At 50.1% G+C, this 17318-nt stretch overlaps 2 protein-coding genes across 2 annotated transcripts in view; both read right to left on the reverse strand.

Annotated features, from left to right (window-relative positions):
* Positions 1 to 852: 852 nt before the first annotated feature.
* On the reverse strand, positions 853 to 10274 carry LOC144120280 (uncharacterized). Its single transcript, XM_077652677.1, has 8 exons — positions 10164 to 10274; positions 8259 to 8381; positions 4798 to 4878; positions 4641 to 4724; positions 3605 to 3767; positions 3238 to 3405; positions 2200 to 2334; positions 853 to 1573 (listed from the first exon to the last, which is right to left on the reverse strand). The coding sequence occupies exons 1-8, from the start codon at positions 10247 to 10249 to the stop codon at positions 1457 to 1459; spliced, it is 957 nt and encodes a 318-aa protein (XP_077508803.1). The 5' UTR covers positions 10250 to 10274; the 3' UTR covers positions 853 to 1456.
* A 6066-nt stretch (positions 10275 to 16340) lies between these two features.
* Positions 16341 to 17318, reverse strand: part of LOC144120281 (uncharacterized) — a 44661-nt gene continuing 43683 nt past the window's right edge. Inside the window, exon 8 of the mRNA XM_077652678.1 lies at positions 16341 to 16572. Coding sequence (XP_077508804.1) covers positions 16341 to 16572 — 232 coding nt within the window. The remainder of the gene's footprint in view (positions 16573 to 17318) is intronic.

Here is a 17318-nt window from a genome sequence, read left to right on the forward strand (position 1 = left end):
CGCAGGCGACCACGCCTCGCGTTAAACTGCAACACACTGCCGCGCTGTGCATTGCGCGTCGTCACCAACTTCCATCTGCGGCGCGAACAGATCAGATCAGCTTAACCCCATATCAGAGCTTAATACGACTCTCTGCCAGACGCGCAGACAACCCAGCTAAGTAAACCCATGAGCCAACCAGGCTAAACGCATGCTTTCGCTAGTCTACTCGGTTTAGCTACGTTAAAACACTACCACTTCTTTAAAGCTATAGGCGTATAGAAAAATTTCTCGGATTGCTTCTGAAATGCAGGTACTCGATTACAGCAAGCGCTAGTGTCTTAAAGCACTTAAGTACGACATAACCGATAGCATAACGAGAGCAGCATGCGCTGTGTGCATCGCTAACCACCGATTGTTTTTTTTCTCATTACTATTAAGGGCATCATGCAATCTCCTAGCGACGCATCGTGAACGCGGCTTTGCACTGGGCTTTGCCAATAGGTTTTGACACCAACGCAAGACTCTTCGCTGTCAGCCCGGCAGCAGGGAAGAACCAGGCCGACTGGACCTGCGGCTGAGTGTCGGGATTCCAGGGACCTTCCAGAACCAAAGATTAAATTTACGCGTGGAAAACCAAAAACCTTTGCCGAGAAAGGGGGAGGGGGGACAAGCCCACATGGATGGTTGTTCGGGCTAGTCCGTTGAAAACGCGTTATTTCGGAAGAGCTATATTTGACAAGGACACCGGGACAAAGACAAGGGGAACAAATGACGCAGAGATCCAGTTCGGAGCAATTCAACGTTTTGGGGTTCTGTTGTACACTGCGCGCGCACACAAAGTTACACGTTCCAAACTATTCACTGTAACGCTACATAAGATTGTATTCACCACGCGCGTGCAGAAGAGTCAGCAAAGAGGGACGTTCAATTAAACAGCAGTATACGTAGGCAAACTTCCGAAGTCATTGTCCTGCAGAGACGAGTCCTGTTTATTCACCCTTTCGATCGCCCCACATCGCTAGAGCGTTATCGCTGGCGTATATGCTGATAACAGCACCTCCATATGCAGCACGTGACGCTATTCCCTCCAGGAACGCGTGCATTTTAGTGCTTGCTTGATGAGCAAAAACCGTGTGGATGCTTGACACATTTACTTCCCGTTCTTCGCTCTCGCCGCCGAACCACGTCACCAGCAGGCGTGAGGGCTCACGCAGTACTTTCCCTCTCTGCAGGCGTCTTCGTTCGTCGAAGTTTTCGGTCTCACGCAGGCGTTGTGAAGGGTGCTCGGGCGGAATTTTGTATGATAAAGGAGGAGGAAAAGAAAAACGCCTTAGAGAGATGCTAAAATCATCTGAATTGATATCTGGCAGTCGTAAGCGGGCACAAGCGCTCGTTTACGAATACAAAAGCAGACATTAAAAAGATAGCACGCAAATTAAAGCCCGGCTTGCGGGCGTGGTGACGGTGGGCGACGTCAGACGTCGGGGACGACGTGATGATTGCCCCAGTCGTACAGCGTCCTGCCGACGGCGTTGACGGTGAGCAGAACGACGCCGACGAGCACAATCTTAAGCACCACGCCCAACACCACCTGCAAACGCACGGGTACGCATTATAACCAATGTAATGCTTTTAACGCATTTCATTCGGAGAAATTGAGAATAACATGGTTTCGTTAAGTGAATGCGGCCACTCGCACATTCTATTCGCCAGTATTCGCGCGTTATAGTTAATTAGGAACTGAGAACTGATTCGCTCACTCTATTAGATTAGTTCATCCAAAGGTTACCAGGAATAGTAACGAACATCTAAAGTATTTTTTTCGCTAAAAAGGAAAGAAAGCTTGTTATATGTTAAAAAAATGCGAATGACACATCGCTCTGCATTTGAGCCGTGGGCTCATATATGTTGGACGCATATCGTGGGCGTCGGCTAATTAGCTTAAAAATAACTTGAAACTCTAAAAATAAAAAAAACAAGCGACCAATTCGCGACCTAACCGACCACTATCCCACGTACTTTTTGAAAGCTGCGCATGGAGAAGGCGAAGACAAAAAAAAAACAGCATGGACAAGTGAACCGGCGCAGGCCATTAACAGGCGTTGTTATCACTTCTTTTATCTCTTCAACTTCCCTAGGCGCAGCTTACACCATGTGTCTTTCCACCAACCATGCATTCACCATTCACTTGGATGCATAAGGTGGGCGCATACGTACGAGTCGGACGAAAGGCACGCGTCCAATCTCGTGCATCACCACCATGGGTATGGAGATGGGCATGATGACGTTGCTGGACGCGCCCACCACCACCGGGATGGCGTAGTACATCGGGTACATGTTCTTGCTCTCCGCCTGCGGTGAGGGAAGACACGCAGCCTTGCAGGCATGTCGCGCCTAGCGTATACGCGCGCTAGCTAAACGGCAAGAGCACTGCAGTCCGCGCTGGGAGCTTTATATAGTTGCGGAAGAGGGCTGTAGCTCCTGAACTTGTCCAATCCCTGAAGTCTGCTCGTGCATTTGGAAATAGCGAGGAGCTAGGTAGAGTTGTAGCAGCTATGGAGCCAACGCCACCAAATCAGCTGTTCAATTCACAAAGGTATACTTTTAGCTTTTAGCAGGTGGTGTATACGCGCATGAATTAAAACAATTACATATATATCGTTAAGACATTGATCAGCGCATTTTGCAAGTTTGGCTAACGAATAGTAACGTTAAGTTATTCAAGCAGTCTGTTACCAAAAACGAACTACTCCTGCATGGAGAGATCTTCGTGGAATCGGTGCATGGTTTGCTGATGCGTGTTATGTAAATGGACATTAAACAGGGTTAAGAAGGAGTTAGCATTAGACAGTGGTTGCAAAGTAAACGCTCTTTTCCGAAGATATCCAGCCGACCTTAAAAATGACAGTTCGCACATTTTCTTCGGTGCAGTGTCAGCCGGCTCACTATGAATTCGATCGGCAGGTCAGCGTACGTATAGAGCATAACGTTACAAAGCAACGTGATCAGCCGCTGCGGCTTACCACCATCCGAGAGTGGAAAACACAATCTCAATTCTGCAAGTTCCTCCAACTCTCAACAAGCGAGGAGCAAGCTCGACGACGGCAAGAGAGGGCCGAATTCTCGTCAACGTCTAGCTCAGGTTTTTTTTGCGTGGACAGCCTATATCTTCCATGCAGATTTCACTTTTGTTGTTCTACTCCGGACGCTGGATTGAGCGCCCCACACGGGCATGCGGTGGTGGTGTAGACTCACGATGTCTTGCACGATCGGCATCATGAGCAGGCTGAGCGTCCGGTTGTTGGTGGTCTCGGCCAGCACTGACGAGATGGTGGCCAGTATGGCCTGCACTTCGATGTGCGAGCGCGCCGTCCAGAAGGTGGGCTTGAACAGCTTGAACAGCTGGGGCAGCAGGTCGTAATCCTGCGCCCACGCGCAGATATTTTCAATGAGACACTTCCAATAATCTCACCCTGCTGGGCGTCGCCATTCTGCTCGCTGGACTGCAGTGTACGTACACCTGGTGTTAGCACGGTGGAAGCGGCAGCGGAACCGGTTCACAACAGTCCAGAGAGGAGGCAAGTTTGGCATCTACGTGTACACGATGGAAAGGTCCATATACCTCAACGACCTTGCTGGCCACCTGGACGGCTCCGAGCACGAAGACTATGCCCCAGGGCACCCTGGACCAGGCGTGGCGCACCATGGACCACGTCCTGGCGAAGAGCGAGCCGGACGCGCTCACCAGCAGCGCCGCCGACGCCAACAAACACAGCAGCGTCAGTCTGTGTGGGTCGCGTGCGCATGGGAAATGTCAGCGAGACCGCAGCGGTGGCCTACACTGGCTTCAGCATCTGGGTCGAATGCGTCGAATGTGGAGTTCGGCCCCCAGTGCCGATGGGCGCCAAATGGGTACGGGCCTCCCCTTGGCTAGGTGTGCTCGGTTTATGCGAGGTGAAAGGCTTGGAAAAATCTGTCGTAATTGACCCCACTTAGTGCCGATCTAAAGAAGAGCAAAAAAAAGGAACGCGTACGCCAGAAATATCTTTGGATAGTCTTTCCTTGCTGCGATAAAAACAAGTCGTAAATGTCAAGGAGTGCTCTTCCTGTTAGCGCCGTCTATCGAGCCCTTGACTGCATATGCTCATCCATCAGGTGCTGTTCGGTGTTCCCCGTGGGTTGAGGCGTAGTTAAGTTCTGATTTAAGGCCGGTTTCGGGAAACGCTATGTCCACAAAGGAACCATGGTTACGTATGACACAAAACTAAGCGCTCTTGACAAGGCGAGTAACCACGAACCTTCAGTCTGGAACTATGACAGCTGTCGCAGTGTGAAGAAATTTAATCCTCGCGTCACACGACTTGTCTTTGGGCACCCAACAGTGGCTGGCGTCACTTTGCAGTTAGTTTAAAAGGAAGTAATGGCTGTCGAAATGGAGCTACTTCGCAAAGGACAAACCGCTCTCGCGTGAGTAGCTAATCAACCACTAAACAGCAAGCAAATGTGGGCTGTTCCGTTGCTGTGCTGTTTTCCTCACTGTGTACTGCAAGCATTCGGATGCCGATATCCGCTTTAAATTTCCCTCGAGGTGATTTCGAGCACATCTAACGCGACCTTCACCGCGCAGAGTGCAAGCCGTCCAGGGGGCGTTTTCTTGCCTGATGTCACCTCCTATGTATCCCGCGGGCACGCACATCACCAGGCACAGCACGAAGCCGTGCACGGCGAGAGCGCCCGCGAGTCTGCGAGAGAGAGAACAGGAAGAGTCCGTTTCATTTCACAAGCTTCCAATCAGGCCGCGGTCCGTGTACTCACGATTGCGTGCCGAGCGCCTTCAGCTTGGTGAAAGCAGTCTGCACGGCGGCTGAGTGCTCTGTGTTCGTGTCCTCCGGCTCACTGCGCAAGTGAGGCAGACTCGCAGTGCATCTACCTCCGAAAGATGACATTCGCCGCGTAATACCCCTGTCACACGGGCATCTCGAGGGCCCTCGAACCGATAGTCGATCGTCTCAAAGGCGATCGAGCGCTGCCACACGGGCAGTTTCAATGGCGATCGAGTCAATAGCCTATCGAGTCAACGGAGCAGCGCGGAACTCCATCGAGATTTCGAGGGCCTTCGAGCGCTGCCCAAGGTTGCTAGCGTTGCTTCGAGTGGCGCCAAGCGCACTTTCGTACACGACGCATTCACGATGCAAAAGCATGAACAAACATTATTCGCCTAGACTTTAATGCAAGCAGTCTGTACAATAATTCTAGAATTGTATCAGACTGGTTTTAAGCGCGTTAAGCGCATTAATTTGGCGTTGCGGTCTTTGCGTTGTTTGCGTACTTTGACAACATGGCGGCGCCCTGCCCGCTCGCTTCGCAGCGATAACAACTTCGTCGCTAATTCCTCAAAGCAATGTCGTCTTCTAAGCTGTTGTATTCGCCTTCGATTTGCCCATTCTTACCCTCGCATAAAGTTTCAAGAGACAAATAGCTTTTGTTTTTCAGATATCAAGGCGACTTCCCATGTGTTAAGCCTGACGAAGCAGCGCTCCGACGCTAGAGTGGCTGTACCGACGCAGTTGGACTGGCTTGGGTTTGACTCGTCTTGTATTAGAGTGGTTACAGCAGTGTCTGCATCTGTCCGTCGCGTACGTGCAATTAAAAGGGTTTTAAACGACATGCGCGTATGCGTGTGTTTAAGCATTTCGTATACATTTATCAAATATTTTTGTTATTTTGTAAAATCTAAAGTAGCGATTGTGGCGCCACACAAGCGTAGCGTGAGACACGAGAACCATTTCAATGACCATTGAGATTTGCCGTGTAGCAGCGACACAACTCCTTCGAGTTCGATGGTGGTTGAGAATCTCGAAGACCCTCGACTCAATCGGCATTGAAACTGGCCGTGTGACAGGGGTATAAGTCTCCAGGTAGATTCCGACCACATAAGTGCACCAATGTCTCAATAATTGAGCGCATTTCCTAGCGTGCTTAGTTAACGAGATTTCATAGATTGTAGAATGCTACGTCCTGCAAAAAAGTGGGCAACAGAACAGGATAATGCAAAGCGCTACTCGTGTTAAAGGTGAGGGGAAGGGGTTGAAGCAGGCTTCGTAGACGGCGCCTGATTTCCTCCGTCCTTGAGGCCTTCATTTTACTGCGTTAGCATTAGAGCCCTCATGTTTGAAAGATTTGGCCATCCATCCGGTCCGTCTGAAGCCTGGGTTGGCAGATGGCAAAGTGAAGCGAGGAAAATCCTCCTCTCCCCTTTCAGGGGCAGGAGGGAGACCGAAAGTGGGAGAGGAAGGACAAAGAGAGGTGGTGGGAGCAACACCCTCTTGGTGGGAGGCGCCGGGTGGGGCAGAGTGGGTTCGGCGTCTACCGCTGTGATTGATGGATTGGATCGGGGGAGTGGAGCGGGGTTGTACACAGCGTGTCACACGGTAACTGACGGACTGCATCATACCACCCGCTCGCACGGTCTGAACCCGGCAGCGGCTGCTCCATCCGGGGGGGGGGGGGGGGGGGGGTTGACTATAATGATAACAGATATTTTGCCGCATCAGTCGCACTGATCGCCAAAGATGTTTTCCTCACCTTTTTTTTCGCTCCTACCGCATGTCACGGCCAACACACAAAGCCGTTGGCCAATAATGTGTAAATATTGCTGAGCAATTTTAAGGCATACATGCCTACCGTCACGTGATCCATGTGAGCTTAGGAGTTCGTGCCGAGGGGCAGTCGTAAGCCGTTGCAGGCATACGTGCTTAAGATTTTGTCCAGCACAGAAGGCACCGTGCGGCATGTTTTATTTCCATTTTTCATGCCACTTTCATTTACTTGCTCGTATATTTTTTCGTACAAAAATAATTTAACAACAAGGACAGAATACTTTTGCTGATGCAATAGCAGCCAGAAAGGGTGACGAGTGAGTGAGGGAAACAATATATATATTACCCACATCGTCTAGAGCGCATTAGTTAGGTGGAGACCATCCACAAATTATAATCTCCCATGTAGCAGGAAGTACAAAAATGGAAAGTTGATACATTTGATACAAAACGCAGTATGATGTATGCATGAACAGTCGGAGCTCGGAAAGTACAGCACAATAACAACTAAAGTTATTAACAGGCTCTTCGTAAGAAAGGGAGAACAAATCGGCGTCACTTGTGACAATTATTCCGTGGTAGCTGCTTTCTTTTATTTAAAAAAAGGTTAATTGTTTATGGAGGTTTAACGTCCCAATGAGACTCAGGCTATGAGGGACGCCGCAGTTAAGGGTTCCGGAAATTTCGGCCTATTTAAAAAGGAATGACGGATCGAAATGAGCGCTGAGGTGTCATACGCAAACATTTCCATCGAGTTTTTTTCCCCCACGACAATGAGCATGCTGGATCTAAGGCGATGGCGGTGGTCATGCAGCAGGGAACCGGATGCGATCACCTCGATGAGCGTGGAGTGGGTAGCGAAGGTTGTTTCGAAGTAGATACGAAAAATTGGAGCGGACACTTAAGCTCAGCCTTAAAGGTATGACTCTATAGCGTAATGGGTGAATTCCTATATATACACAAGGTCGTTCTCTAATTTACATTCATAGATCCCTGGGAGTCCTCACACCCCTCCTGACGCAGTCGTGCAGTGGTTAAATGATGCGCCACTGCTCTGCGATGGGAGGTGCTGCCACCGTTGGGCCTTGTGAGACCCACGTTGCTTTTCCCGAGCGACCAGTCATTTATTTAACTGCCACGTGCCACGGTGGGCATTTGCTCACTGTCCCGTGGGCATGTTGTGATACCGCCACAAGATCACGTCACCTAGGTGGCCCACCTTCATCCTCTGGGCCCCACCTGCCTGAGATCATGGTCGCGATTTTTCGCTCACAACGCCAACGCCGACAATAATAATAATAATAATAATAATAATAATAATAATAATAATAATAATAATAATAATAATAATTGGTTTTTGAGGAAAGGAAATGACGCAGTATCTGTCTCATATATCGTTGGACACCTGAACCGCGCCGTAAGGGAAGGTATAAAGGAGGGAGCGAAAGGAGAAAGGAAGAGAAAGGTGCCGTAGTGGAGGGCTCCGGAATAATTTTGACCACCTCCCGACAATGCCGATACCGGATTTTCTGGACAACGGAGCATTTAACGCCATCGCGTTAAAACAGCAGCAGACGGGGCCAAAAATGATTGGGAAGTAGTGTGACGGCTTTTCACCGGCAACACTGGCACGCCGATCGCTGATCGATCGATAAGTGCGGAGCAGTGCGCACTCACTAGGGAAGCACGTGCGCCCAGGAGAGGTAGCAGTAGGCGACCAGCAGCGCCGCCACGCAGCCGGGAAGCGTCAGCACGCACCACGAAGAGGCCGTCATGTCCGCCTCCGGGGAGGGCACGCTTCTGGAGGAGCCAGCAGTAAAGCATTAGTAAGGGCAAGGCGTTTGTGGTACAGCGGCAACTCAGACGACAATGCGCCAACACAAGGTGGCTTGTGGTCAGTCGCAGCAATAACGGTAGCTAAACGGATCCGACACTGAGGAGGAACTGAAGTCGGCTCCTACCAATTCTATTGACAAAGCGAATACTCTCACCGAAAACGCAGCCTTGATCAGAAGCGGTTTGACTTTTCGGTTTTTACTTTTTGAGAATTCGGCGGACTTTTGTATTTCAGAATGAAGTTTCCGGTTTTTTTTTTTCTCATTGAATGTTATTTTGGGCGGATGAATAACCAGATGTTTTCGGTGATGTATGCGTAGGACCCTTCGTGTTCGGGTAAAACCAGATTTTACCCGATATTTGCACCCCGCGCCAATTTCTTAATCACGCGACAGTTGGTTTCTACCCGAAAATAAGCCTTCCAGGAAACTTAGTTTCCATGTGGACAAAGCTGAAGACACCGCAAGAAAAGCGTTTGACATCCTGCGCGGACATCCTGTGCGGATATCCAGACGGGTGTTTTCAGTGAAACAATGATTTTAAACTTATGTTAGGAGTTTTTATTCAAGGCGGCGATTAATTTGAGGCCAAGTTAGAACAGTGTACATTTGGGAAGCGAGAAGCAAACGCGCGATTACCGACCAGACGCCTTATTCGCACCGCTGCATTAAGCGCTACCAACACTAACTGAGTCTTTGTCCAAGGATCTCCAGCGTATAAAATGATCGCAGTGGCGCTGAAAGAATGTGGTCGCAGTGTATAGGTAGAAGCAATGTGAGAGGGAACACGGGAGCGCGTGGCCTCCGCGCTTTGTGAAGCCCCGCCGCCGAGAGCCGGTAGGCATTTGCGACAAAGGCCCAGTAAGCATGGTCGACTGCTCTGTTCGCGCATGCCCCTCGTGCCGCCAATTCTCGTCGGCCCTCGGCGGCAGTAATGCATAAATTAAGACAGATAGGTGTTTCACGGACGCAAAAGTGCGGCGTAGTACGTGATATTGTACGCGGCAGAGTAATTAACAAATGAGAAAAAAGAAGTACCTCAATGTAGAAAAGATTTACAGTAATACCTACTATTTGCAATTGTTTACAAATCAACGTGAAAAAAAAGAGCATTTTATGTCCCTCACAGAAACGAGCGCTCATAGCAAATTGTCTGCTGCTACAAAATATGACCTGATAAAACGCGAATTATGAAACCTTTTTCTGGATAGCCCGATCTGTGCCCGAATTTGAGGTGAAAATAAAACTTGAAAAAAAAATAGCCCTATATATGTGGCACTCCCGTGCAAGCAAGAGTCACCTATAGTTCATCGTGCCGTTTTTGTCACCCTTATGGCATTCGATTTGCCAGTAATTACCGCACAAATAGGCGTGTTAGAGCTTCGCGTGTGCAAGGGAATGCTATCGTCATTAAAAAGTGAAGTCGTATGATGCAACTCTCAGCGAAAAACTGAAGTGCAAGTCGGCTGCCAACAGGTGGTTTGTCTCGTTATCCTTGGGTTGTTGCTTTGGTTCGAGCTAGAGGACAGGGCATCACGCGGTCTGCATGTTCCGTGATTACTGCAAGGCAGCTATCCATTTTTATTGCGCGTTCAGGAATTCTTTTTCAGGATTATATCGCCCGTAAGGCGTCCTATTTTCCCAGGTGTTTCTCATAGGCGACAGGGAGGAAGTGGAGGCACGTTTAAATTTCTTCTAATGCGGTGTGCATATACTATGTCAGCGACTGCCGAGGTATCGAAGTTACTTGGCGAGGGCCGTGAGTGCGTCGGCGGCTGGTCCGGTCCAGTAGCTGCACAGGCTGCCGAGAACCGTCATCAGCGACGGCCCCATCAGGAACGCGTTGTGGATGTCCGCGCGACGCCTGCAGAAGCACCAAAAAAGGTGTATAGTATACGATATGTTAATTAGACTTAACACTCCCAAGTGTGCACAAGGCCTATGAGGGATGTCGTAGTGGAAGGCTCCGGATGAATTCAGAGCCCTCGGGGTTATTCAACGTGCACTGACATCACACAGTAGACGGGTGTCTTTCGCTTCAGTGGAAGCCTGGCCGCCAGGGCCGGGAACCGATCCCGCGTCCTCATGCACAGAAGCCGAACGAATGAATGAAAAGACTTGATTGTCGCAAAGGAATTCTCCCTGCGAAGGTGGGGCCCTCAGTACAGGGCCTCAGTGACCCTTGTCACCCGCCGCGGTGCCTCAGCGGTTAGGACGTTCGGCTACAGAGCCGGAGTACCCGGGTTCGAACTCGGCCGCGGCGGCCGCGTTTCGATGGAGGCGAAACGCAAAAGGCGCCCGTGTGCTGCATGACGTCAGTGCACGTTAATTTCCCTAGTGGTCTAAATTATTCCGGAACCCGGAACCCTCTATTACGGCACCTCTTTCTTCCTTTCTTCTTTCACTCCCTTCTTTATGCCTTCCCTTACGGCGCAGTTGAGGTGTCAACAGAGATATGTGAGACAGTTACTGCGCCATTTAGTTTCCTCAAAACCACTAATAATAGTGGCCCTCACAGTCTTTTGAGCTCTGTCGATCAGTCTGAGCTGTTCATGCTTTGAGCAAGTCAGCGCAGCTTCCCACTGCTCCGGTGTTGGTGTGTTGTTTATTAGCGCTACCCCTGTACTTTGACACGCCAATTTAACGTGCTAAAGCGTTGGGAGTTCCCAGCATAGCGGAATTTATTCTTCTGTGTTGCCGGATAGAATTTGCCGAGTAGACAGATTGGGGTATGTATTAGTCTGCATTTATCGCCGGGCAACTGACTGCTCTCTACTAAGGTTTTTGTGGGGAGGGGGGTAGGTCCTCCTGAGGGCTCGTTGGTGTTCTCAGGTGGCTCCATGTCACCTAGTGACTGCGTCCAGCTCGCAGTCGTTGTGCGCCTCCCGGGTGGCGTATGCTGGGGCATCGGCACGTTGGTTCCCATTGGCAGTCTTATGGCTTGGTGTCCATGTGACGAAGCATTTCGAGGTGATTTTTCTTGCCTTGAAAATGCGGATGGCCGCATTGGACATGCGTCGAACCTTCACGTTTTTCACGCGTCTTGCGAGTCTAATTATTCGTGTAGTGGTCTCCTCGTTCTATTTGGCGATGGCGAGAGCGATCGCCGCTTCCACAGCCTCGACGAAGTCACGCCCTCTATCTTTGGGGGAGATGAAGATGGGGCTGTGGAAAAACGGTTAAGCGACCTGTCAGCGCAGCTATGTGCGAAGCGCCAGCCTGAGACAAAACGGCGAGAGAGTAAACATATAACGCTGACGGGCAGACAACCACAAACAATTACACAGTGCTGGAATTCGTGGTTGTAAAGTGCAGGCACCTGCACAGTGCAGACTGTCTAAACTTAGCGACGTGATTCACTACTCATATGCCCACAGTGTGTGTTGTGTGGTAGCACATTTTGAATTAAACTGTAGGACGCGTGTTCAGGTTGTGTGTATTGGGCGTGCAGCGTGTATAGTCTAGCGCCTCGGGTGTCGCCGCTGTTCCTTTGCGGCAAGGAACTGAGAACTTTCTTTGCCCGATTCAACCGCCTACATCCTCATCGTCATATCATGGTTCATACTGCAGCACAGCAACAAATCACTATTATATGGGGCCCAAGACGAGCCCCTTAATTGACTGCCACGCCGTCATACAGCACTACAGACAATAAAGCCGCATTATACACTCTCCTCTATGCTCCATGCTAGACCACTTACAAAGCACACATTGACTTCAAACCAAGCCATTACCATCCCCACAGTTTGCCCACTTGTTCCACACCACCCTCTTCCCTTCGCACTGTACCACCTGCGGAGCCTGCACCCCCACACTCTATCACTACATCTGGGCATGCCCACATCCCATCTGTGTACTGTTATGACCTGCTGGCGACACGACATTTGACCATCCGATGACCCAAAAAAAAAAGGATTCCCGCTGGTAAAGTACCTGCGGAATGTTTTCCACGCTCGGTTCGGGGGGGGGGGGGGGGGGGGGGGGGGGATGGCCTTTTTTTTGACTGGTTCTCAGCAAGAAGCGACCGACGATGGACATACGACAGGGGAGTGGGGGAACGGTGTCTTCAAGTAATTAACCGTGACCGACAGGAGCAAGCTCCCTCAGGAGAGAGCTGCAGTTGTGGCCCGCGGCGCCGCACGAATCACCTGTGTGCCGCTTGCAAGACTGTTGCACTCATTAGGAAATAGTAGCGGACATGTGAGTTCTCCTCGCCCATTGCCACGAGTGCCTCCGCTTGCTACATGCTGTGCAACTCTCCCATCTTGAAGAAATGTGCCACATATTGTATTGGCCACACGCCTGGTGAAGGGGCGGACCTTAGGGGGTTTAAGGAGCGTGCCGAGTGAGAACGAACGCTCTAGGCCCTGGCGACAAGGCTCATCCAGTCGCTCGACGCATGAACTCTTGACTTTTGACTGCTTGCTTTTCTTCATAATTTAAATACATTTCTTGAAACTTCTTGTAAACCCGCTTGTTATCGTTTTCCCAAACTTCATGTTCCATCTTTAATCAGCCCGAAGGCTCGAACACGCTCCCCAACGGAGCCCGGGTTCGAGTGAGCCCCTGCGTCAACAACAGTACCACCCACACCTACCTCAACCTCTTGGTAGAGCGCGCATCTGGCCGTACGAGCTGGTGAACAGCGCAAGCTGATTAACTGGGCTAGGCTGGAGGGGAAAGCCCGACGGGTTTTGTACTGAGTAGCCCTCCCGGGAAGGTTTTTATCTTTACGTTTATTATCTCTCTCTCTCTCCCTCAAGCGTCCAGCCAGAACGCGGCAGTGACTGCGTCTCTCCTGTTATAAAAACCTAAACACATTGGAGGTGTCTATTTGGACAGGGTATGTTGCTGGGCTAGTTGGTACTTGTCGAACATCATGGAATCGCAGCGCTGGCAGACGAGGACACAGATGACATGCTGTTGTGTGTGTGTCCTCTCCGTCCTCGTCTGCCAGCGCTGCGATTCTGTGATGGTCTACTTGGAGTGACATTTTCCACGTCTCCTTCTTGCGAATACAAAAGCTACAGTGCGACGTATGTTGCAGCTCAAAACTCTCAATGCAGAATCTCTTAAAATTGTACGCTGACAGAAACCACGAAGTGCGTTGTAGTAGCCAGGACAAACAACATTTAGTTTCGAGTTTCGACTGTAATTTGTATATAAAAATCCTGTACTCCTAGCTAAACGTGTACAAGAGCCTTTTGCGCCTTGAGAGCTTGTTTCATTTATGTGCTCGAGCAATAATGGCGGAAACCTTGCAAAGCAACCAGTGTGCTGATGTGCTGGTGAGGACATATAAATCTAACTACAGCCGTTTGGCTGCAATTGCTATTCGTCTGTAACTACTCTATGATTCCGGGGGCTCGAACTTGTAACATATTTGTCGGAGGAGCTCTTTTCCTTGGGGGAAGAGTAGTTCCTCCGACAACGGTCGTGTCCGTTTATTTCTGTGAGCAAAAGCCGTCCCGTTCTTGTGTTTAGGCCGAACTGGCATTGAAGATTTTATCGTCAGCGCCATATGATCGCCTCTCCAAAGTTCTCTGTATGAAATGCCTGCCCCTCGAATGCCTGCCCCTAATGTACTTTTTGTTGCCCCGCTTCACTTGTCTAGTGTGAATGTCCATGTGAATGTTTAGTGTGAATGTTCATGCATCGCACTCCCGTTTCAATTGTACATATGTAAATGAACTTTTTTCTAAACACACCTCAACCGCGCCATGGGGGAAGGGAGGAAGGCAGTGTCTTGGGCGAGCCGAGAAGCCAACAAGAATTGCCCAGGTAATGTAAAAAGCACCACTGGCGACAGTCGCATAGTGACCACTTTGAGCCGAAATTCGATCGTCTTCGGCGTAGACCAAAGCGCAGTTATTAACCGGTTAAGGGCAGGTAAGGCGCAGCAACAGTCTCCCTCGGTGGACACCTCAGCCACACCAGGAGGGAGTGGAAGAAGAGAAAAAGGGGTGCTGCAGTGCAGGGCTCTGGATTAATTTCGTATCACTGAGGCTCTTCAACGTGCACTGGCATCGCAGCGCACACGGGTGCCTTTAACCTGTCGCCTCCATCGGGACGATAGAATACAATGGCTTGCAGACAGGACTAAACACATGCTGTCATGCGTTTGGGAGTAGAAACGCACGGTAGCACTGCGGCACATAATAATAATAATAATAATAATAATAATAATAATAATAATAATAATAATAATAATAATAATAATAATAATAATTGGTTTTTTGGGAAAAGGAAATGGCGCAGTATCTGTCTCATATATCGTTGGAAACCTGAACCGCGCCGTAAGGGAAGGGATAAAGGAGGGAGTGAAAGAAGGAAGAAAGAGGTACCGTAGTGGAGGGCTCCGGAATAAGTTCGACCACCTGGGGATCTTTAACGTGCACTGACTTCGCACAGCACACGAGCGCCTTTAGCGTTTTGCCTCCATAAAAACGCAGTCGCCGCGGTCGGGTTCGAACCCGGGAACTCCAGTAGCCGAGCGCCCTAACCACTGAGCCACCGCGGCGGGTTTGCCGTTCACAAGATTCCGCGGTGCTGCGCGCACTTCTCCGGTAGTCTGTTGTAAGGATTATTACATTTCGTTCTTCTTCTGATAGCTTGAACACGCTCCCGTGCACTTTCCCAATGCTGCCACTTGGATGCATGCCAAAATGCCGTTTGAAATAATCGGATATGCCTATGCGTGTGGGGCGAGCAGCGGGGCCGGCGTGGCGATTAATGCTCGCAAAGTCACAACACCACTCACTGAGATGGATTCGGTGGGTGACACGAAGAAAAACGTCGGAGGAATGCGTGGTGTGCACTTGCCCGAAGGCATGGTGGTCGCTTCGTGCTTACTTTTTGCCAGCGGCATAATCCGTGTACGAAGTTGGCCGCTTTATCCGGTCCTTTTCGCAGCCGCACCTGTCCGTCACGTTGCTGACAGCGTGCGACTTCCCCACAGGAGCCACCAATAGGCTCTTCGATAATCGAAGCAGTGAGCGATTTGGGAGCGCAGCCAGTCTAGGATGTAGCGAAAAGCTCACGACAACGCGAAAAACGCATACAGACAGTGTTTGAGAATTGCACCGTTGCGCGTGATACGGAGCGCTTCATTTTGAGAGATGTGAGCGCAGAAAGTGTACAGGGACACAGAAGTAGTCTACGACAAGACGACAGTCTTCTATGTTCCCGTACTTTTTGCGCTGATAGCGCGCAAAATTAATAGTTCTGTGCAACTAGCCCAATTTTCCGTTCTTCTACATGGAAGGCATCACTACTGAGTTGTGCGACAAGAGGGCACTAGTGGTGCGTTGTGAGAAGCAATAAAAAAATCTGTATTTCTTATTGTGAAGAAAGAGCGACTCTAATAGTTACGGTAAGCAGAAAACCGCGCTTGGCGAAGCCTAGCAGGTTTGCGCGGAGAAACAGCTCCCGTTGATTAATGCGTTACAAGCGGCTAAGCTTAGTTGTATGCGGCCATTGTTTTTTTTTTTTCAGTTTCAGCACAAGCTGCTCAGCGGCGGCACCTTGCAGTACTTACTTCATCTGTCGTTTTCTTCTCGACAACTCCTCGTTTAGAATGGCTGGAAGAAAAACAGACAAGCTGCTGATAATAACACAGCCAGCACGATTATTGACAGCGCATGTACTACAGGATGCTCAGCTAATGCCATTGAGATTGTAGTCGCACATATCCTCATGGCTTTCACGCACATCAACAAACGCGTCGCTCCCAGTTTCACGGGTCGGTTGGCTCTCACGTGGATTACATGGTTTGCTGCCTCACTCTTTGGCTTGTTACCCATTGACTAGCTTGACTGGCTGTTTCTCTCATGGGCTGCCCCGACAGCCTCACTGATTTGTGGATTGGCTAGTTGATTGACTGACAGTGATTGGCAGTGACTGAATGAGCGGTCTTTCGCACCCTTCAGCCGACGTGGATGGAGCTATCGTGTACTGACGCGGCGAGCGGCATACCGAGCGAGGAGGCGGGCCGGGGTCCGCGCGAGTCTTCCCGCGACGACACCTTGCGCAGCGAGATGCTCTTCCGGGGCAGCCAGCGGCGGTCGGGCGACGTCGACGCCGCCTGCCCCGCGGCGCTCTGCGTCGAGAGGCTCGTGTCCGACAGGATGCGCGGCTTTTCAACCACGTCGCCGGGCCTGCGCGCCCAACACGCGCAAGCCATGTAGTTGCACGTGGCTCCAACATGAAAGGGAACAAGCGTATTGCAAGCGTACAGGAATTCTGCTGTAACTCCTAGGCAAAAGTTGATAATGTTTCAAGGGACATCATCCGTCCCCAGGAAAATTAGAAGCAACGAAAATGGGGGCTTTTCACTCAAAATAATGGAAGATGCTCATTGGTCCAATGCTGTACGAGAGTCTCCCAAGGTGAGGTCGGTTTGTAATGGGGGAGTAATTACTCATTGGCATCCACCCAAACGCAGCCGTAAGGCTGAAAAGAAAAGCTATACAGCTTCGAAACTTGGCAGTTAAAGAAAAATTCTTCCTGGTACGGGGCACAAACCCGGAACCACCTCTTCACCTGAGTAATAGCTCTTCCAACTATAAGCTAACCGCGGCGGCTAGCATATGGTATACGGCGAAAGCGAATTGGTCAATAACTCGAAGTGGGAAAGGTGTTGGTTCAATGTTTTAGGGGAATCCCCCAAGGTAGAGTAGGTTCGTCCTGGCCCGGACCAGGACGAATTTTTCTTTTAGTGCGAAGTGTCTGTGGAAGCTTTGCATCTTTCCTTCGTAGCCGTATGGCTGCGCTTGGGTGGATGCCAATGAGCAATTATTCCCTTATTACAACATAATCATTTGTTGAAAGCATATATCAAGTGTTGCAGCTCCCGCTGTCCATTTTTTTTGGTACTATCACGGCAGCGTCGTCCAGATGGTCC

The sequence above is a fragment of the Amblyomma americanum genome, chromosome 2 (assembly GCF_052857255.1).
Source record: "Amblyomma americanum isolate KBUSLIRL-KWMA chromosome 2, ASM5285725v1, whole genome shotgun sequence".
Classification (NCBI taxonomy): Eukaryota; Metazoa; Arthropoda; class Arachnida; order Ixodida; family Ixodidae; genus Amblyomma; species Amblyomma americanum.